The sequence below is a fragment of the Petaurus breviceps genome, unplaced genomic scaffold (genome assembly GCF_028583685.1).
Source record: "Petaurus breviceps papuanus isolate PSGF00001 unplaced genomic scaffold, PetGlider_PUasm1.0 37, whole genome shotgun sequence".
Classification (NCBI taxonomy): Eukaryota; Metazoa; Chordata; class Mammalia; order Diprotodontia; family Petauridae; genus Petaurus; species Petaurus breviceps.
Genome location: NW_027186296.1, coordinates 62,397,552 through 62,416,897, shown reverse-complemented (window position 1 = coordinate 62,416,897; position 19,346 = coordinate 62,397,552). Strand labels below are relative to the sequence as shown.

The 19,346-nt window shown below is 35.1% G+C and overlaps 1 protein-coding gene across 1 annotated transcript in view; it reads right to left on the bottom strand.

Annotated features, from left to right (window-relative positions):
* Positions 1–19,346, bottom strand: part of AGBL1 (AGBL carboxypeptidase 1) — a 995,991-nt gene that overhangs the window by 476,840 nt on the left and 499,805 nt on the right. Inside the window, exon 19 of the mRNA XM_069098544.1 lies at positions 6,354–6,483. Coding sequence (XP_068954645.1) covers positions 6,354–6,483 — 130 coding nt within the window. The remainder of the gene's footprint in view (positions 1–6,353; positions 6,484–19,346) is intronic.

Below are 19,346 nucleotides of genomic sequence, written 5' to 3'. Positions count from 1 at the left end.
CGTTTCTATTAGAGAGAACAATGAACATGGAACCCAAAAAACTGTGGATTTTTTTTGCATGTGTTTAGATTCATATTCCACATATGACCTTGGGTAAATTATTCCATGGACTCCCTGAGTCATAGTTTCCTCACTGCTGAAATGAGGGGAGAAATAATTGTAGGATATAATGCAAGTGTGAGGAAAGCGATTTCCAAAGTATAACTTTCAATGTTATTGGGAGCTATTATTATTTTTTAAAGAAAATTCTAATACTTCTTGATACCAAGGTCCTAAAAATTACTTCCAGAATCCATGGACCAAAAAGACAGGAAAGAGCATTTGCTTAGGGCTTACTAAGTTACCAGAACTGTCCTACATGCTGGAGTTTCAAATACAAAAAGCATGATTGGACCTGACCTCAAGAAAATTATTTTCTAATAGAATGATACAATGCATATGGGAAATGAGGGACAGAAGTATTTTGGGCAGGGGAGACACAGGCATGATGAATGGGGTCATAGGGTATTTCAATGGCATGAGTTTCCAAGAACGTTAAAATTGATTTGATGACAGTTCCAGGACAAAAGGTAATAATCAATGGAGGCATGAGAAAGACTGGAGTACAGAAAGGAGAAAAGCACTACAGAATGACAGGAAGTTCATTGTGCTGCATTATCATGAGTGAAGGGCCCCAAGATATGATGAATTTCTCAGATATTAGTTACATAGGAAAAGGGGTTCCTTTGATTTTCACTATATCAGTCTGCCAGTCAGCATTCTCTCATTAATCTATGCCAGCAAATATTTTCTATTTACCTTTCCATTAAAAAGAGGGAAATTTGATTTTCAGAGAACATGCTATGAGTGTCCAAGACCAAAAATAAATACTGCAATTATAGCCCTATTGTGTATCAGGTCCTTTACTATGCATAGAGGATATAAAGGTAAAAATGAAAATAGTCCCATTCTAAAGGTGAGTGTATTCTATATAGGTGTCTAGGTGACACAGTGAATTGAACACTAGACTTGGAGACAAAGAAAACCTGAGTTCAATCTGACCTCAGATACTTATTAGCTCTGTGACCCTGAGCAAGTCATTTGGCATCTTTGGACTATTTCCTCATCTGTAAAAATTACATAATTGGAACAATCAACTCCCAGGACTGTTGTAAGGATCAAATGATACAATATTTGTAAAGCACTTTGCAAACATTAGAATTATAAATGTTGGTTTTTAGTGTTATTGTTACTAAAGGCAAGGAAACCAACAGATACACTGAAAATTAAATAAGAAATATATACAAAGTAATTTCCTGTTGGAGTCTCCTGAAGAATAGATTGATCAGGATAAGCTTTCTGTAGGATCTATCACTTGAGCTGAGGGATGAAGGAAGAGTAGGAATTCTTAGAAGCTAGAGTAAGGAGGGAGGGCATTCCAGGCATGAGGCATAGCATGTACAAAGACAGAGAAGAAGAACATAGGATTTCACAAAGAGGAATAGCAATGAGTCATTATGGTTGGAAAAGAGAATGTATGAAAATAAGAAACATGCAACTAGACTGTAAAGGCAAAATGGAGCTAGGCTGTGAAGATCTTTGAAAGTCAACAGAAGACTATATGTGTTATCCAAGAGGAAAAAGGACATCAATGGAGTGTTTTAGAGAGGGAAGTGACATGAAAAATATTGTGTTTAATATAAATTTGGTGGATGAATAGAGAATATATTAGAGAGGGGTGTGGATGGATTCAGGGAGACCAATTACAATAATATTGAAAAAATTCAGAAGAGAGGCAAAAAATATTTAGCCTGGGTCATGGTTATGTAAATACAGAGAAGGGGATGAATGTAAATATTGCATGGGTAAAATTTAAAATACTTAGCGACTCATTGGATAAGACAAGTGATGGTTTAATATAAATCTGAGGTTGAGAATCTAAGTTGCTAGAGGAAAAGTAGCACCTGCAACAGAAAGAACTTAGTGAAGAGAAGACTTGTGCAAAAGATGTTTTATTTGGACATATTGAGTTCAAGATGCCAAAAGTTATCAAGTTGGAGGTGTTCAACAGACAGTTGCTAAAGAACTTGAATCATCTGAGAGACTGTGATTATATCTGTATCTGGAACTTCTTTGAATAGAGGCAATAGTTGAACCCATTATTGCTAATAAGATCACTGAATTTATATATAGAGAGAAGAGGGCCCAGGACAGAGCCCTGGAGTATACCAAAGGATTACAAGGTTAGGCAGGGATGCTGCTGAAAGGAATTTTTTTTAAAGTGGTCATATAGCAACAGAATCAAAAGAAAGTAGGGTTTTGACACCCCAGGAAAGAGAGGGTATCTAGAAGGAAGAGGTGCAAATCAGTGAAAAAGGCTAAGAAATACAAATGTTCTTTTAAAAGTCATCAAAATAGGTAATTAGTGGATCACTGTTATCCTCGAAGAGATAGTTTGATTCAGTTGAGAGAAGAGGTCAGAAGCCAGATTGCAAGGGTTTTAAGGGATGAGTATGAAGCAAGATAATAGAGGCAAAATTGTAGACTGCTTTTTCTTAGAGTTTGGCTATGTGGAAAGGAAAATAAATAAAAGACAGAAATTCTGAGGGGATGGTAGGATCAAATGAAGTTTTTATTAATTTAAAGCATGGGTGAAATTTGGACTTATAAGCAGTAGTGAAAAGGCTTATGGATAAGTAGAGGCAGAAAATTAGAGAAATAAAAAGGGGATAATAGAACACACAAGTTTCTCTCAAACAGTGGTGTCAGACTCAAAGAGAAAAAGGGCTACTGAGCTATACATAAGGATTTCTACAGATACATATTGACTTAGAAAACCACATATTAAAATTGTCCGTGTTTTATTTTATTTATTTTGTTAAATATTTCCCAAATATATTTTCATCTCTTTCAGGCCATACTTAGGAATGTTGTGTTGTATGTTCAATATTTCTTCTCTAGATGACCAGATAGGGATAAGGCCAAGGACACAAGTCAAGAATTTTTCATTGGTAAAGAGAAGAGCCACTTCTTCTGAGATGAGAGCAAATGAGGAGAGAACAAGAAATAAGGTTGTAATAATTTGGAGTATGGTGTTAGGGAGAAGAGAGAGCTCATGATAGATGGCTTCAGATTTTTCCAGTGAAATATTTGGCAAGGTCATCTACTGAAACAAGTGAAAATAAGCATAGTGTTGGGGACTAGAAGAAATAAGAGAAGACTTGGAACAGTTGATGAAAAAAGTGGCAGAGAAGGACTTTCAGGAAAGAATAAAAATATCAGTATACAGCAGATGAGGGCCTAGGTGAGGGAACAGAGAATAAATTTGTATATGACCCTGTTAGCAGAATTTTATTACTTCCTCCATCTGACTAATGCAGTACACATATAGGACTAACAGGAGATGGTAAGAATAATATAACTTTGTCATCTAGAAAGGGATTAGTGGTTATTGGACCAAGGAAAAAGTGATTCAAGGGTAAAAAAATAATATTAAGCTAAACTAGTTAATTACTGAGTCAAGATTTTGAAGAAAAGAAAATGAAGTCAGAGTAGGGGTGATGATCCAGAAACAGAGGGAGAGGATAGGGCATTGGGAGGTAGTGGCAATTTCAGAGAAATTTGTCTAGATTGTGAGGATAGAAGAGATGGTGTGCAGAGAGCTTAGAGCTCCTTGGAAATCTTGTTAAAACAGCACTTCATGATGCCACCTCAGGATGGAAAATGCCATCATTTTTTTGGCCTTTTTTTGACTTCTATTTTCAAAGAGGCTGATTAATTTAGAAAAAAAAATTCTATGGGGACTGAATTAGGTCAAATTGTTGGCCAGGAAAATTATTTGAGTAATTAGAAATTCAATTCCCCTTGGGTCCCACAGAGAAGGACAGGGTAAACAAAGAAAAAAAATCTAGTTCCTTCTCCCAGGGGTAAAAAAGCTGGTTCACATGAATTGTAAACTAAAATCAATAGGCTCTTCAAAGAGACAGAAAAATAAGTTTACCAACACTCCTGTATAGGGAGTAAAGAGCAAGGAGGATACAGGGATCGATAACCTCTCCTAATTCCTCAATTCTGAGTCTCTACAGTGGGACAAGAGCCAGAGACTGCTACAAAAGCTTAGCTCTGTACACGAATCTAATCGAAGTTTCCAGCATCCTTCTTGAGGTAGATTAAATGATACACAATTCTCACATGCTATACCTATCCCAGCCAACTCAGTCACAAGAATATTGCCTCTGTGAAGAGTGTAGGCATTATACAAGATATATGTGAATGTATGTATACAAATATATATATGCATAAATATGTATACATGGGAGCACACACACATATATATGTATATATACATATATGAGCATAGGCAATATAGAAGATATATACATACATTTGTATATATGCATGCACATATACACACATCTGTATACATCTTCTAAAATGCCTATGGCATATATATAATATATGTGTGGGGGGTATACACATATATGTCTCTATGTGTATGTATATATATTTATATGTGTATATGTATAACTTAGTAATTATGTAAAAGATAAATTTAAGAGGAGAGAGATTTCAGTCAAGAAGACCAATTCAAGTATGAATTAATGAAAGCCTAAACTCCAGGGGTGGATGGAAGTACAGTGAAGACAGATGGAAGAGATAGTATAGACACAGAATAAACATGGTTTGACAACTCTGGATATTGGAGTGAGGGAGTGGGAAAAGATGATGATGGCTCTGAAAATACTGAAAAACAGAATTCCAGAAGAGTGTTTTGTTTAGAGATGGAGAGAGATAATAAGTTCTATTTTGGATATCTTAACTTTGAGGTGCCTAAGGGACATGGCACATGTGGGGGCAGAACCCTGCTGTTCTGCCTACTTCTTTTTTTTTTTTTTGGGAGGGAGGAAGGTAGGGCAAGTGGGGTTAAGTGACTTGCCCAAGGTCACACGGCTATTTTTTGTATTAAGTTTCTGAGGCCAGATTTGAACTCCTCCTCACTCCAGGGCTGTTGCTCTATTCACTGCGCCACCTAGCTGCCCCTGTTATTCCTACTTCTAAAAGTTCAGGTTACCTCCATAGACCACTGGCTAATGTGTGATTATCATTTGGGGCACTGATTTTGCTGGGCCTCATTGCTACACTAGTCAACTGACTGCTCCTAGGGAGTACTGATTGTACACACAAAATTCATCTGTTCTCCTGTAAAAAAAATAATAATAAATCTCAAGAAAAATATTGCTTTTGTCCAACATTAGGCTGAGAACCCTAATCTATCACCATCCACAGAACCCCAGAAGGGTTCCTCAAGCTTCTTTATGTTTCCTTTGTTTTGGCACTGAGACAGTCTTCTGTAAATAAGATAGGAACACAAACCGGATGAATGACAGTGCTTATGGTATCTTCAGGAGGTTGACTAAATATATCCAGGTAGGTAACTAAAAGGTGATATAGAGCCCATTAAAGAGCTTTGTAACACTGTGAATAGCATTTAGTACTCAGCTGTTTCTCACCCACCTTTCAGATGCTCCCAGCAGGAAACAAGTCTGTGGCTGTCATGTTTATAGCTAATTAATGTTTATTTATATTTTTAAACAAGCCTTTCACCTGTCACATTTTAAAATAAATCTTCTCTTCGATTAGAGGTTGTCAGAGCAGAGAGGAATCCTGCCTTATTGGTTTTCATTACATGAGTCAGGTAAGGTGCCAGCCAGCCCTATGAGGATATCTTTCCTCCCTCCTCCTCTTACTGCCAAGCTTCCCTACCTAGTAGTTACTGTACCACCCAGAGATATGCCCTCCCAACAGGGTACTAAATGAGGGCTGAGCTGGGGCTCAGCTGCCCTCCTCCAGGTGGAGGGGTTGTATCAATCTGCAAGGCCCCATTAAGTGAATCATTGAATCCACCTCCTAGCTTTCTAGTTGTTAATGTTGTTAATGTCAAAGCTAAGGATCTTAAAGGGGAAACCATTTTCCCAAGTTCACATGAAATATTAGAGGCAGAGTCATGCTTTCTGAGTTTTTCTCTCTTTACCTGACTGATTTCTGGCATTTTTAACAATGTATTTCACAGTAATTACTGCACTCCTATTTCTTCAAATCCTGCTTGGAGTATTTTATTGTATTTTAATTGCGGGTGTCATGTAGTCATTTTGACACCTTGGATGTAGATCATTGGGCAGCTAACTAAACTTACATTCAAATCCTTGAGTGAGCAAGGTAATTTTGTTATATAAGGTTAGCACTGGGTTCTTCACCTATTAAAACATCTCACTATTAAAAGTGTCTTTCAAGTGAAACCTTTGGAACATTCCTGTTATCTGATTACAGTTTATTTCTTAGAAAGCTGAAGAGTAACAAAGTTAAAGGAGACTCACCACTGGGGTCCGGCCAATGTTATTTAAATAGTGTAAGAGGCCTTTCGTATGGTAGATAGTTGGCTGATGTTGGGCACTAGGGGAGAGCCATTGTCTGTTGAGATCCTCCCCTCTCAGTGAACATCTATGACTGAAAAAAAGGAAAAGCGAGAGAGACAATTTTTAAAAAATATATTCTCAAGGCAAACAAGCAAATGAATGAATCTAGCTTTTTTTCTGAGTTTCACATAATCAACAAAGAGTTGCAGATGCCCAGATAGCTGCAAATCTGTCCTTCAATGTCCCAAAGATATATCAGCAACTCATGGAACAGAAGGAATCAGTGCTTACTTTAAAGTTTGTGCTCAGCAATCGAGAACTTTGGAGAGAACACAGAACATGTACTTCACATGCACATATCCCTGAAGAGCAAATCTATGGGACTCCTCAAGGCTCTTCTCCCTCTAAGCCAATATACAATACTGTATAGTGGATAAAACGATGAATTTGGAGTCAAGAGGAGGACATGAGTTTAAATCCAATCCAGAGGTTTTACTAGCTGTAGGGCACTGGGCAAATCACTTCATCTCTCTCAGCCTCAGGATTTATATGTTTGTTGTTGTCATTTTTCATCTGTTAAATTAGGAGGTTGACTTGATAACCTTTGAGTTTTATTCAAGTTCTAAATCTGTGATCCTCTCAACCCTTTAGTCAATTAGGTTGAAAAATTTTAAAACCACTTAAGGGGGTGGACAGGTAAATTTGACATAGGTCACAAAGGTCTTAATTCCATAAATTCAAAGAATTTTTAAACTGTTAGGGAACTTGTTGATTACCTAGTCCAGTAATTACAAAGTTTGGCAGCAGACCTCAAAAAGGAACTGACTGGGTCGGTAAAATTTTTCTAAAGGATCTTTGAATATATATGTTCAGGAGTTCAATCATGTATAAGTCTGTGACTCCATTTGGGGTTTTCTTGACAAAAACAGAGTAGTGTGTCATTTCCTTCTCCAGATAATTTTTTTACAGGTGAGGAAACTGAGGCAAACAAGTTAAGTGACTTGCCCAGGGTTACACAGCTAGTGTCTGAGGCCAGATATGAATTCAGGTCTTCCTGACTCCAGGCCCAGCACACTATCCATTTTACCACATAGCTGCCTCCTTGAATTTGTAGATAAATTGATAAGTGAACAAAAACATACATTCTGTATACCCAATAAATAACATGTGTCACATATATCACTAGTTCAGTGTAAACATTAAGATAGAAAATCAGGATGACAGAATCATTGTTGATTATAATGGTAATCACAGTTCACATTTATATAAAGTACTTTAAAGTTTACCAAGACTGATGCATACATTATTTCTCTGAAGCTTCACAACAACCTTGTAAATTTGTTACTACTTGGTGTTATTATCTCCTTTTTACATATAAGGAAACTGAGGCTTAATGAGCTTAAATGTCTTGCTCGTGTTTACAAAACTAGTAATCACCAGATGCAGGATATGAATCTAGGGTTTCCTGATTTCATGCTCCTTCTCTATTTATTCTGACCTTTTGTCATTATGTATTTTCTCAATCTATGCTAATAAATTAATCAACAAGTATTTATTAAGCACAGGATTATGTACCATGTGTTGGGGAAGCATATATTAAAAATAATAATCTCTACACACAAGGAGTCTACAAGCTAAGAGCACAATCATTGTCTTGTTGGGATTTGTAAAATTTGCTCATATTAAAAGAAGTCCTCATAGTTGAAAAAGGTAAAGAACCAGAGAATCAATTCAAACCCCTTATTTTACAGATGAAGCAACTGAAAGACACAGAGATTGAGTGATCTAAGGCTATACATTTAGTTACTGGAAGAAAACAGGTCTTTTCATATGCTTCTTATTTTTTTAAATTTTTATTTGTTTTGTTTTTATATCAACATTTCCTGATAAAAGCCTCTCCCTTTTCCACTACACAGTTGACCAGAAACATTATCATATAACATTTTTTTTTCTTTTTGGAGGGTGGAAGGCAGCACAATTGGAGTTAAGTGACTTGCTCAAGGTCACACAGCTAGTAAGTATTAAGTGTCTGAGGCAGCATTTGAATTCAGGTCCTCCTGACTCCAGGACCAGTGCTCTACTCACTCTGCCACCTAGCTGCCCCTCATTTAACATTTTTAAAAGACAGAGGAAAAAAGCAGATTAGCAAACTCAACCATCATATCGACAAAGTCTAGCAGAGTATACAATATTCCAACTCATAGTTCCATAGCACTGCAGATATGAGAGGGGTTATTTTTTTTCAGCCCTTATCCAGGTCCAAGTTTCTTCACTGTTGTATTGACAGAGTATCCTACATATTTTTCCTTTTTGTATATTTTTATTATACTTTATTGTAGTTATTGTGCATATAATGTTCTAGGTTTTTTTTTATTTCATTCTGCATCAGTTCATGATACTGAGTTCTTTCTAATCATGTCTCCAAGACTTTCCACCAGAAACCAGATGGATGCACTGATAGTATTTTAATTCATTTGCATTGTAGGATATAACTAAGGTAAAATATGGAGTAGATGAAATGTGTTTAATTATAATTTTTCAATGAGAGGCATCATTACAGGGTAGAGAGAAAGCTGGCCCAAGAGTCAGAAAGTCAAGGTGAAATTTCTACCTCTAAAACATTGACTGGGTGACCATGAGCAAGTCACAGTCTCTCAGAATAGGTTGTGTGGCAAATGTTTATGTATACTGGGAGAAAAAACTTTCTCACAGGTTCAAGTAAACAAATACCTAAGTTATTTTTTCAAGCCAAAAAAATACTTTTACATGTTATCTATTTGAGCCCTTTTGAGATCCCTGTGGAATAGTGCCCCTCTCCCCTCATTTCCTTTTCATTTTATTTCTTATGAATTTAGAAGACTTTTTACTCTTGTAAACATATGTGTATTTTTCCCTCTTAAACCCATTCCAAATGAAAGTAGGTTACCAGAATTACCAGCTCCCCTCCCCCATCTATTTCCTCTGTATTGATTCTTCCTCTTGTACCTCATTAGTAAAAAAGAATTGTTCTTTTTAGCTGTTCCTAAATGGTTTACTTTTTAAACTCATACCATACTCAATCTTTCTTATGAGTTACCCAATTATTAATAAGAATCTTGGACATACATTTTATATATATATGTATATAAAGTAAACCATATGTCCTTACTGAATCCTTTGTAATCAGTCTTTGGTATGTACCTTATGTTTCTTTTGGCTCCTGTATGTCAAATCTTCTTTAATTTCAGGTTTGTTTTTGTATTTTAATAGTCTTGAAATACTGACAGTTAATCAAATTTTCTTTCTTTTTATTCAGTATTATGCTTAATGCTGGGTTTAACATTTTTGGCTGGAGCCCCAATTCTTTGCTCTTCAAGATACAGTGTTCCAAGACCTTGGTCCTTTCTATAATATTCCTACGAGTTTTCCACATACGAGTTCTTTTAAGTGGTGATCAATGGATTTTTTCTATTTCTACTTTCCCCCCCCCTTGTTCTAATGCTTCAGAACAATTTTCTATTATTGTATCAATATTCTCTTTTTGACCATAACTTTCAGTTAGTTAGTCCAGTTATTTTTATTTTTTCTCTCCTTGATCTATTCTCCAGATCTGTTGTTTTTTTTTTTTGTAAGATGTTTTACTTTCTCTTCTATTTTTTCATTATTCACATTTTGTTTAATTATTTCTTGACTTCATATAATTTCACTGGCTTTTTCTTGCACAATTCTAATTTTCAAAGTGTCCTTTTCTTCCTTATGATTCTGGATCTCCTTTTCTAATCGCATGACATTCCTTTTGTAATCTTGTTTTTCTTGGCTTATTCTTTTATTCTTTTTTTGTTAGTTTTCTCTCCATCTCTATCACTTGATTTTTAAAGTCTTTTTTTTAACATATTTTGGGGCAGGTGACCATTTGATGTTACTCTTTAGGGGCTTCTTTACTTCAATATCCTTCTCTGAAGAAGAACCCCAGCCTTCTCTGTTCCCATAATAACTTTCTATGGTTTGATTCTTTCTCCTTTGCCTGTGAATTTTTTGTGGCAATAGCTTAATTTTTGTAATCAACTCTAGCCCTGAGTTATGGGGGAATGGTGCCTCTTCCCCAGACATTCAGCTCTCTCCTCTAGCCTGGAACCAAAGGCAAACCTCCAACCTCTTGTAAGTGCCCACAGTCAAGGATTTTCTGCCCTAGTCCTTCTGCACTCATCCGGTATGCTGGTTCCTTCTTGCCCCTGCCTGCTCTTTGCAGCACAGCTGGGTCTGTCATTCCTTGTCAGCAGAGATTCCCTCGAACTTCCAGGGCTCAGACACCCAATTCTCCGCACTATGCTGGGGGTAAAAGTTCCTGTGGCTGGGGACCAGGCAGCCTTTCAAACCAACAAATCTCAGGGTTTGCCACTTGCCCCAGATCGTCAGTTATCCCCTCTAGCCTGGAACCAAAGCCAAATCTCCAGTCTCCTTAAGTACCCACAGCCAGTGACTTTTCTGCCCCACTGCTTCTGCAATCACCGGGCATATGCAATGATCTGCTCTTTCCTTCTCACCCACTCTGGTCTTCCCAATACATCTCGGTTTGGCTTTCCTTGTCAGCAGGGGTTCCCTCGATCTTCCTGGGCTCAGATGCCCAACTACCCTCACTATAGGGGTTGTGGAGGGAGTTCCTCTGTCTGGGGCCCAGGCAACTTCTCAAACCAACTAACCCCAGGGCTTTCCACTTGTTGTTAAAGCAGACTGGAGCCTGGAAGTGTTTACTCTTCAGAGGCATCAAACCTCATCCTGGCATTTTTCTTCTGATCTTCTCAAATTGTCCCAGGAATACCCCTGCTGTGCCCTATTCTTACTTATTTTTACAAGCACTTTGCCTTAAGGTGCTATATTTTATCTCTTTTGTTGGGAAAAAATCTTGAGAGCTTGGAATTTTCTGACCTACTCTGCCATCTTCCCAGAATCCTCACTAGGTTCTTTCTTCCCTATGTACTGTTTCTTCTTACCAAAGCTTCTCAGTTCTTTAATATAAGTTTATATAATCTGATGAAAAGCTAATTTACAGAAATGCATTAGTTATATAATAGGGAACTGTCTACTTTGAAAAACAAAAGGACTCTAATGAATTATTAAAAGAAGAATTTCAGGTAACAACCATTAGTGAAAGAAGATATTTAGGGCCAAATTCTTTTCAATAACCCTGTAATCATAATATGTATGTGGCTACTTACAGGTCTGCCTTTACATTGGACTGTGGCAGTAATTTTGCTTGTAGCTCTAAGAAAACATAAAAATAAAATGTACTTTCACTTAATCCATCATCATCTTACTGGACCCTTTTGCTGTGCAAGTCATCTTTCACAAGGATACAAACCAATATCTTGAAAGCTTCCAAAGTAGAATGAACATGATTGAAATGAGACTCCTGAAAGTCATGCAATACGCTTAACATGTTGGAGAAAAAAGCCTTGGGAGTTCTAATCTTCAGACTGAAGACAATTCTTATCAATGTCATGGAAGATGATCCTCTAAACAATATTTAAAGGGCTTGTAATGTCAGCCACCAACACAGATGGCAACTATCTTAGTATAAAAATCATAAGAAGTCGTATGAGATATGCAGAAGTTAAATGAATGGATCAGAGTTATATAAAATGTAAACCTAGGTTTTCTTGAATGCAAACACATTCTACTGTACCATAATGACTCTTAGAGTCATAGTAAAAGACTCCTTTTTTGATTCTTTCCTCTCCCTATGCCACATAATCTGTTGTTAAATTCTCTATCTCTTGTCTTCCTCCATTCCAACATCTTAGCTTACATAATATTCTTTTTTAATGTCCTTTTCCAATATGTTTTCATTTAATTTGTCCCTCTTCTCATTTATATCCCTTTCTAGCCTAGCTTGAATTCTTTTTTTTCCTATTTTTGGGCCATAATCTTACATGATCCTTTATTCTTTTTATTTTCTTCATAAAAAGGTAGAAAATTTAGAGTAAAAAAAATGTGATACATTTTTTTTTCATTTCTACATTAGTACTTTCATAGATACATTTCTCTTGGACATTTTTTATGATTTTATCTTTCTTTTGTGTTCTATGAGTCCTAGGTTTAACATTTTCTTTCAATGCGGTCCAATATGTCATATATCTGGATATATGACTCTCATAACACATAGTATATCAGTTACCCAGAGGAGCTCATACATTTCAAAATGGGATGAAATCTTGGGAAGTACAACTCCTTTTTTTTTTTGCTTTTTCTAGGGAGGAAGGTAGGGCAATTGGGGTTAAGTGACTTGCCCAAGGTCACAAGGCTAGTAAGTGTTGTGTCTGAGGGGAAATACAACTCTTGCTTAGATGAGGTTGCCTCCTTTTGTGCCCATCTCTTCCAGATAAAATTCATTATCAGGCCATTATTTTTACCATGAATATACACACTTCCTTACTTTGTAGAACTGTTAAAAAATGTCACTCTCATTTAAACCCTCTCGGATTAAACTGCTTTCCATTTCATCTCATCTCAGTTCCTCTAGCTCACTATTCTTATTCTATTATCCTACTGCCCTCTGTCTTGCAAAGTTTGTTAGCTGTAAATTAAAGAAATAACTAACCCTTTTCTGCTCATCTTAAAGATGACTGAGAATAGATGTCCTTTTTAAAAATTTCTTTTCTTTTTTAGATTTATTTTAAACAAGTACAAAATAAGAAAAGAAAAACTGTCATGAACATAAGAGAGGATTCACTATAAAGCAATAAATTTCCATTTCAAGAAAACCTATATAATAAATATTAAACATTGTTTTCAAAGCTGTCCAGCTTTTCTTTGCTTCTATGTGACATTTCTTTGTTCTCTGCTGTTCACTTTTTATTTTTTTTTCCTCCCCCCCAAGAAGACGACAATTAAGCATGGAGATATGTATGTGTGTATATATACATGTGTACACATAGACATACAAATGTACCCACACAAATACATGTACTATGAATATACATAGAAATCTATAAACACCTACACATACATATATATATTTTATAGAGAGAGAGACACAGACATTCATACACATATATGTAAGACTTTACTATGCTTATTTCTATTTGCCCTGTGTTTTTCTGAAGGTGGATAGCATCTTTTTCAAAAATCCAATCTTTTATGGTCTTTTCTAAGTCAACCAGCTCATCATATCCTATAGCAGTATTCCACATATACACAGCAACATTCCAGCCCAATCCCATTCTATAAGAGAGATTGTCTATATCAAAGGTTTTTTCACCCCAATTTTGTGTATTCCTTCTTTTGTTGACTGTATAGGTTTTATTTATACAAGAACATTTTAACTTAAAATAATGAAAATTATCCATTTTACACTTCAACAATGCTCTCACCTTATAATATGATTTAATGTCTGACACTACTTGATGTGCTTCCTTCACATCATTCCCCCCCCCCAATTTTTTGAAGTTCCTGACCTTCTGTCCTTCTAAATGAACTTTGTTGTATTTTTTTCTAACCCAGTAAGACAATTTTTAGTAATTTAATTGTGATGGCATTACAGAAATTGATTAATTAGGTAAAACTGTCATTATTTATTATATTGGCTTTTCCTATCTATGAATAATAAATATTACTTCAATTTTTTAGATCTAATTTTATTTATATAAAATGTTTTGTGTTTATATTCATATAGTTCCTGCATCTGTTTTGGCAGGTATACTGTCAGGTATTTTAAAATGTTTTATTTTAAATGGTCTAAAACAATACTGAATTATACATCTGACCCATAGTATAGTTTCCCTACTTTTCTCTTTTGATGAAAATCAACTTTAGCTCTAACTTTGTCTGAAATCATGATTACTATCCCCTGTTATTTTATATAATAAATTTTACTCCTGACATTTATTTTATGTTTGTGTATATCTCTCAGTTTTATGGCATTTCCTGAAAGCAACATATTATTGAATTCTATTTTTTTAATCTATGTTTCCATTTTATGGCTAAATTCATCCCATTTACATTCTAAGCTCTAGTTACTTGTTGTTCCTTCTTCCTATTTTTCCTCACTATCATTCTCTCCCTGTTCCTATCCCTCCTCACTCCTCTGCTTTACTTCTACAAGCTACTTTGTCTTCTTATTTCTCAACCTACCCACCCTTCTAACAATCCCATCATTATCCTCTCCCCCTACCCTATTCCCTTTCTCTTTTAATATAGAAGAATTTTATATCCTTTTCGATATAGATATGCAGATATCTATACATTTCTATCTTAATACATATGTGTGTAGGTATGTATGTATGTATGTAAATATGTATGTATGTATGTATGTATATATGTTGCTCCCTCTTTAACCCGTTACCACTGAGAGTAAGTTTTCAGTACTTCCCACTTTCCCCCAAGCATCCTCCATATCATTTTTTCTTTTTCTGCCTCATTTGTATGAGATAATGAATTCTTTTTATGTCTCCCTACATGGTTTTATTGTTTTATAATCATTCCATGATACTCAAATCAACCCAAACCTTTCTTTCAAAGTACCCAAATAAAATTGGCAGTCATAATAGATGTAATAATATTTTCATATATAAGAGAAAAGATTTGACCTTATTGAGTCCTTTAATTTGTCCTTAATATTAATTTTTTTTCTCCAGGATATTATATATCAAATTTCCCCTGTTTTTTGTCACAAATACCTGAAAGTCCTTCAATTAGTTAAATGTCTTTTTTTTTCATTCAAGATTATATTTAACTTTGCTGAGTACGTTACCCTTGATCATAAACCCAGTTTTTTACCCTATAAAACATAGTATTCCAACACCTATGGTCTTTCAATGTAGTCGTTTATACTGTGTAATCCTTATTGTAGCACCACAATATTTAAATAATTTTTTCTTCTTACTTCCAATATTTTCTCCTTAATTTTTGAAAACTTTGAAAACAAGCTTTGAAACTTGACTATGTTATTCCTCTAAGCCCTTCTGGTATCTCAGGTGATGACTGATGATTTTTTTCTATTTTTTCTTAGATATGCCTAATTTGCACACCTGCTGCCTTCCTTAGATGTGGTAGCCATTACTCAGGCTCCCTCTCTGGAAGTCTCCCTGAGTCTCTGTTCCTATTCTAGAACTTCAGGGCAACTTGATAACCTCTTTTAATATTGTACCAGGATTTTTCTTTTTGTCATAATTTTCAGGCAGTCTTACTATTGCTATATCATTTCCCCTCAATCTGTTCTCCAGATCAGTTGTTTTTTTTTATGAGATGTTTCATAGTCTCTTTTTTAAATATTTTTTATTATTTCTTTGTGTCTTAGAATGTCATTAGCTTCCTTTTGCCCAATTCTAGATTTTAAAGAATTATTTTCTACCTTAAGTTTTTGGTACTCTATTTCAAGTTGGTTGAATTTCTTTTCATGTTTTTGTTGATTTTCTTGGATTACTCTTATTTTTTACTAATTTTTCCTCAATCTTACTTAATTTTCAAAGTCCTTTTTGAGTTCTTCTAAGAAATCTTTTTCTTCTTTGGACCCTTTGACATTTCTCATTGAAAAAGGAGTGACTTTTTTAGCTCTATTATCTTCCTCTGAATATGAACACAGATATTTTCTATCACCATAGTAGCTATCTATGATTGGGTTCTTTCTCCTTTGCTCATTTTGATTTTTTTTTTATTTTATTTTTTGCAGCTATTAATGTGATCATGTCCTAGTCCTGCGATATGGGGATTAGTGCCTCAAGTCTCAGGTCCTTCTTTTTGTTATTTTGTAAGTTCTGTCCTGAGGCCTAAAGTTAGACTTTCTTCTTCACGAATAAGCCTTAAGTAGAGCTCCCACATACTGTCCCATAAATCATCATACTCCCTGATGTCCCTCCAGTGGCTACAAACTACAGCTATGCTGTTTTCCCTGAACTAAAACCAGTGGCTCTGTTGTCCTGAAAGTGCCCACATCCAACAGGGTAACCAACCTACTGTTACTGCACTCACCAGGTATGTGCTGGTTCCTTCTCCTTTCAGTCACAGCCCTGGACCTAAGGCTGGGACTACCTCTCAACCCAGATGCCCCCCAAAACTGTTGTTTATAGATTCCACAGAGTTGACATGGAGTTATTTCTGCTTCCCTCAGATCAAACCTCTGTCCCTGGAGGTCAAATCTTTCCTGGGGTCTTCTTATGTTGTATCATGAGAACAACAGCTTTACCCTGACTTTTGTTTATTTCTGCTGCTCTACATTCTCTCTGAGGCAATGTTGTCTTTTTCTGTGGAGGGAATTTGGAGAGCCAAAAATTTTCTGACATACTCCTCCATCTTCCCAGAATCTTTTTTAAAGAATATATTCTCATTCCCCTCTTTCTTTTTACCTTCCCTCTTAACACTGAAATGATTTCCCAATATGTGTTGTCCACCCCACCTCATTCCCAAGAAAAGACAATGATTCACATTTATGTTAATATAATATTATCTCAATTAATATTAATGTGTTAATATAATATTATCTCAATTCCTCCTCCTTTTCTTATTCAAATTCTTTAAACCTTCCTTAAATCTTTAACTCTTAGAAATATTTTACCCCTTAATAACACTAGAAGGACAAGGTGTGTCAATTGTCCCAATTTTTTTAATGACTCAAACTTGATTGGGCTTAAGTATTTCAGCTTCATATCTCCTCACTTTTTCCATATCTTTGTTATAAATATTCCTTAGCATTTTAAAGTTTTTCAAACAATAAATAAGATATCATATTGAAGGTATAAGGACCAGATATATCAAATTATGCAGCTTTTTCCTTAAAGGTGTGCCTATGTTCTTGTCTTTTAAAATTCTCTGAACCTCTTTTTTAATTTCTCAGCCTAATCACTCTTCTGATTAAAAAAAAGACTAAAATCTGGTGAGATTGATTTGTTAGTATTTTATTTTTTTTATGTTTCTCTTACTTGAAGATTTTGCAATTGAATGTGCTGCTTGCCATTAATTTTGCTTTCGTTTTAAGAATGCCTCTGTTTTATTAAAGGTTCATCTTTTGCTCTAAGTTATAACATGCTATTTTGGGTTCCAAACTGATGTCCTTTACTTTTTAGAATATCCTATTCTGTTTTTCTATGATTTTTTTGTGCCTGGAGAATAATCTTGGATTATTTTTTTTAGGGGGAAGTATGGGTAATTTGGGTTAAGTGGCTTTCCCAAGGTCATAAGGCTAGTAAGTTTGTTAAGTATCTGAGATCAGATTTGAACTCAGGTCCTCCTGACTCCAGCACCTAGGCACCTCTGTCTTGGATTATTTAAGTGAGGTTCCTTAATAGCTGAAGTCTTTCTCTTGGCTGCTTGAAAAAAAACCCCTGTTTTCTTTTTTTTTGGGGGGGGGGATTAAAATTGTGAAATATCACCATTACATGTCTTTGAATTTCGAATGTGGTACCATCTTGCTTTTATATGGTAACAATTGGTAGATTCAATCACTCAATGCTTTATTGTCTGTATTCAAAAGTTATGGATGGCTTTCTTTTAATATTTTTATAGTATCATATTCAACTTTTGAAATCTAATACGTCTTTATTTTCTTCACATCATAACCCATAAGCTATTTGCATATACCCTATCTTCTCATTCTATTAATTTTCTATGACTTAAGATGATATGCCATTTGTGTTTTCTCAAAGTTACTGTCTTTTACTTCTCTTCACCCAAATTTTCTTTTATAGTTAAAACTTTCAGCTTAAAATCTGGCACTCTCTTTTTCAAAGCCTCTATGAATTTGGAGAGATCCTTGATAATATTTTTTTGCTTTTCTGTTCTGTTATTTCTCTTCATTATTTCTACTTTAAGAATTAATATTTCTTATAAATCAGTTTATTTCCATCTTTTAAAAGTGCTAGTTCTCTTTTGAATTATTCTAGACTTTCTGGTGAAATTTATAAAAAATCTATAAAATCTATAAAAAATCTGGGAAATCTTTAAAAAAATTTTCATTAAGGACTGTTCAATATCTTTGATAGAATATCTATTCATATGTGTTATAGCTTTTCTGGGACAGTTTCTTTTTTTTCCAAATTGTCTTTATGGGTCTCACTTTCCATATCTGTATGGAGGCCAAAGTTATATAAAGTCTTTATCTCATGGAATTTTCGTCATTTGTCAAAGTTTATATTGGTTGATTATCTCTGTGATTTCTGAAAGGACTCATCCCTCTTTTTTGACTCTAATTTCAGATGAAGAAAACAGAGGCATAGAGATGACCATCATCCAATAGGAATTGGGGACTAAATAATTCTATATCTGCATCATATGTATCATGAGAATATATCTTTGTTTGAGCTACTCATTTCAAAGGATTCTTGTGATCTGATAAAGAAAGCAGTCCCTGAGTTTCCTTGCATATGTTTTACTTAATAAGGAGAAAGAATTTAGCTATTCCTAGATGGGTATAAAAATAGGGACTTGATACAATTCACCTTGCCCAAGGACCCTCCTAAAATACATGGTGGTGTGATTGGCATTGTATTAGAGCTAAGGAAACTGCCCTTTTTGGTGAATGGCTAAAATGGCACCAATTCAAACTGGTCTGGATGATGTTTATTATAGAATATTTTCTCTACCTTCAGATCAAGTACTGGCCATGATCCCACATTTAAATGATATGTAAAGGCTATGAGAAGCAATAATGGCTCCCAGCTTGAATGTTCTTCCATAAGAGAAAGGTATTGATTACCAGCTAAGACTTAGTCATGATTTTGTTGTTTATTTTAATCACAGCTATGTCATTTAAAGAGAGGTAGAGCATAAGAGGACATTGACAGGTGAGCAGAAAGTTCCTATGATAGCAATGTCTATTTTCTTTTCTTTAAGCCCAGAAAGTAGAGGGCTCAAATTACCTATATTCATTCCATTTCCATCTCTAAGTTCTTAAAACCATCTTTAAATATTTGCTTCTTGTGGTTTATCAGTCCCTTTTTATATCTTATTGGAAGCTTAAATTCTTCAGTTTAATCATTTCTTCTT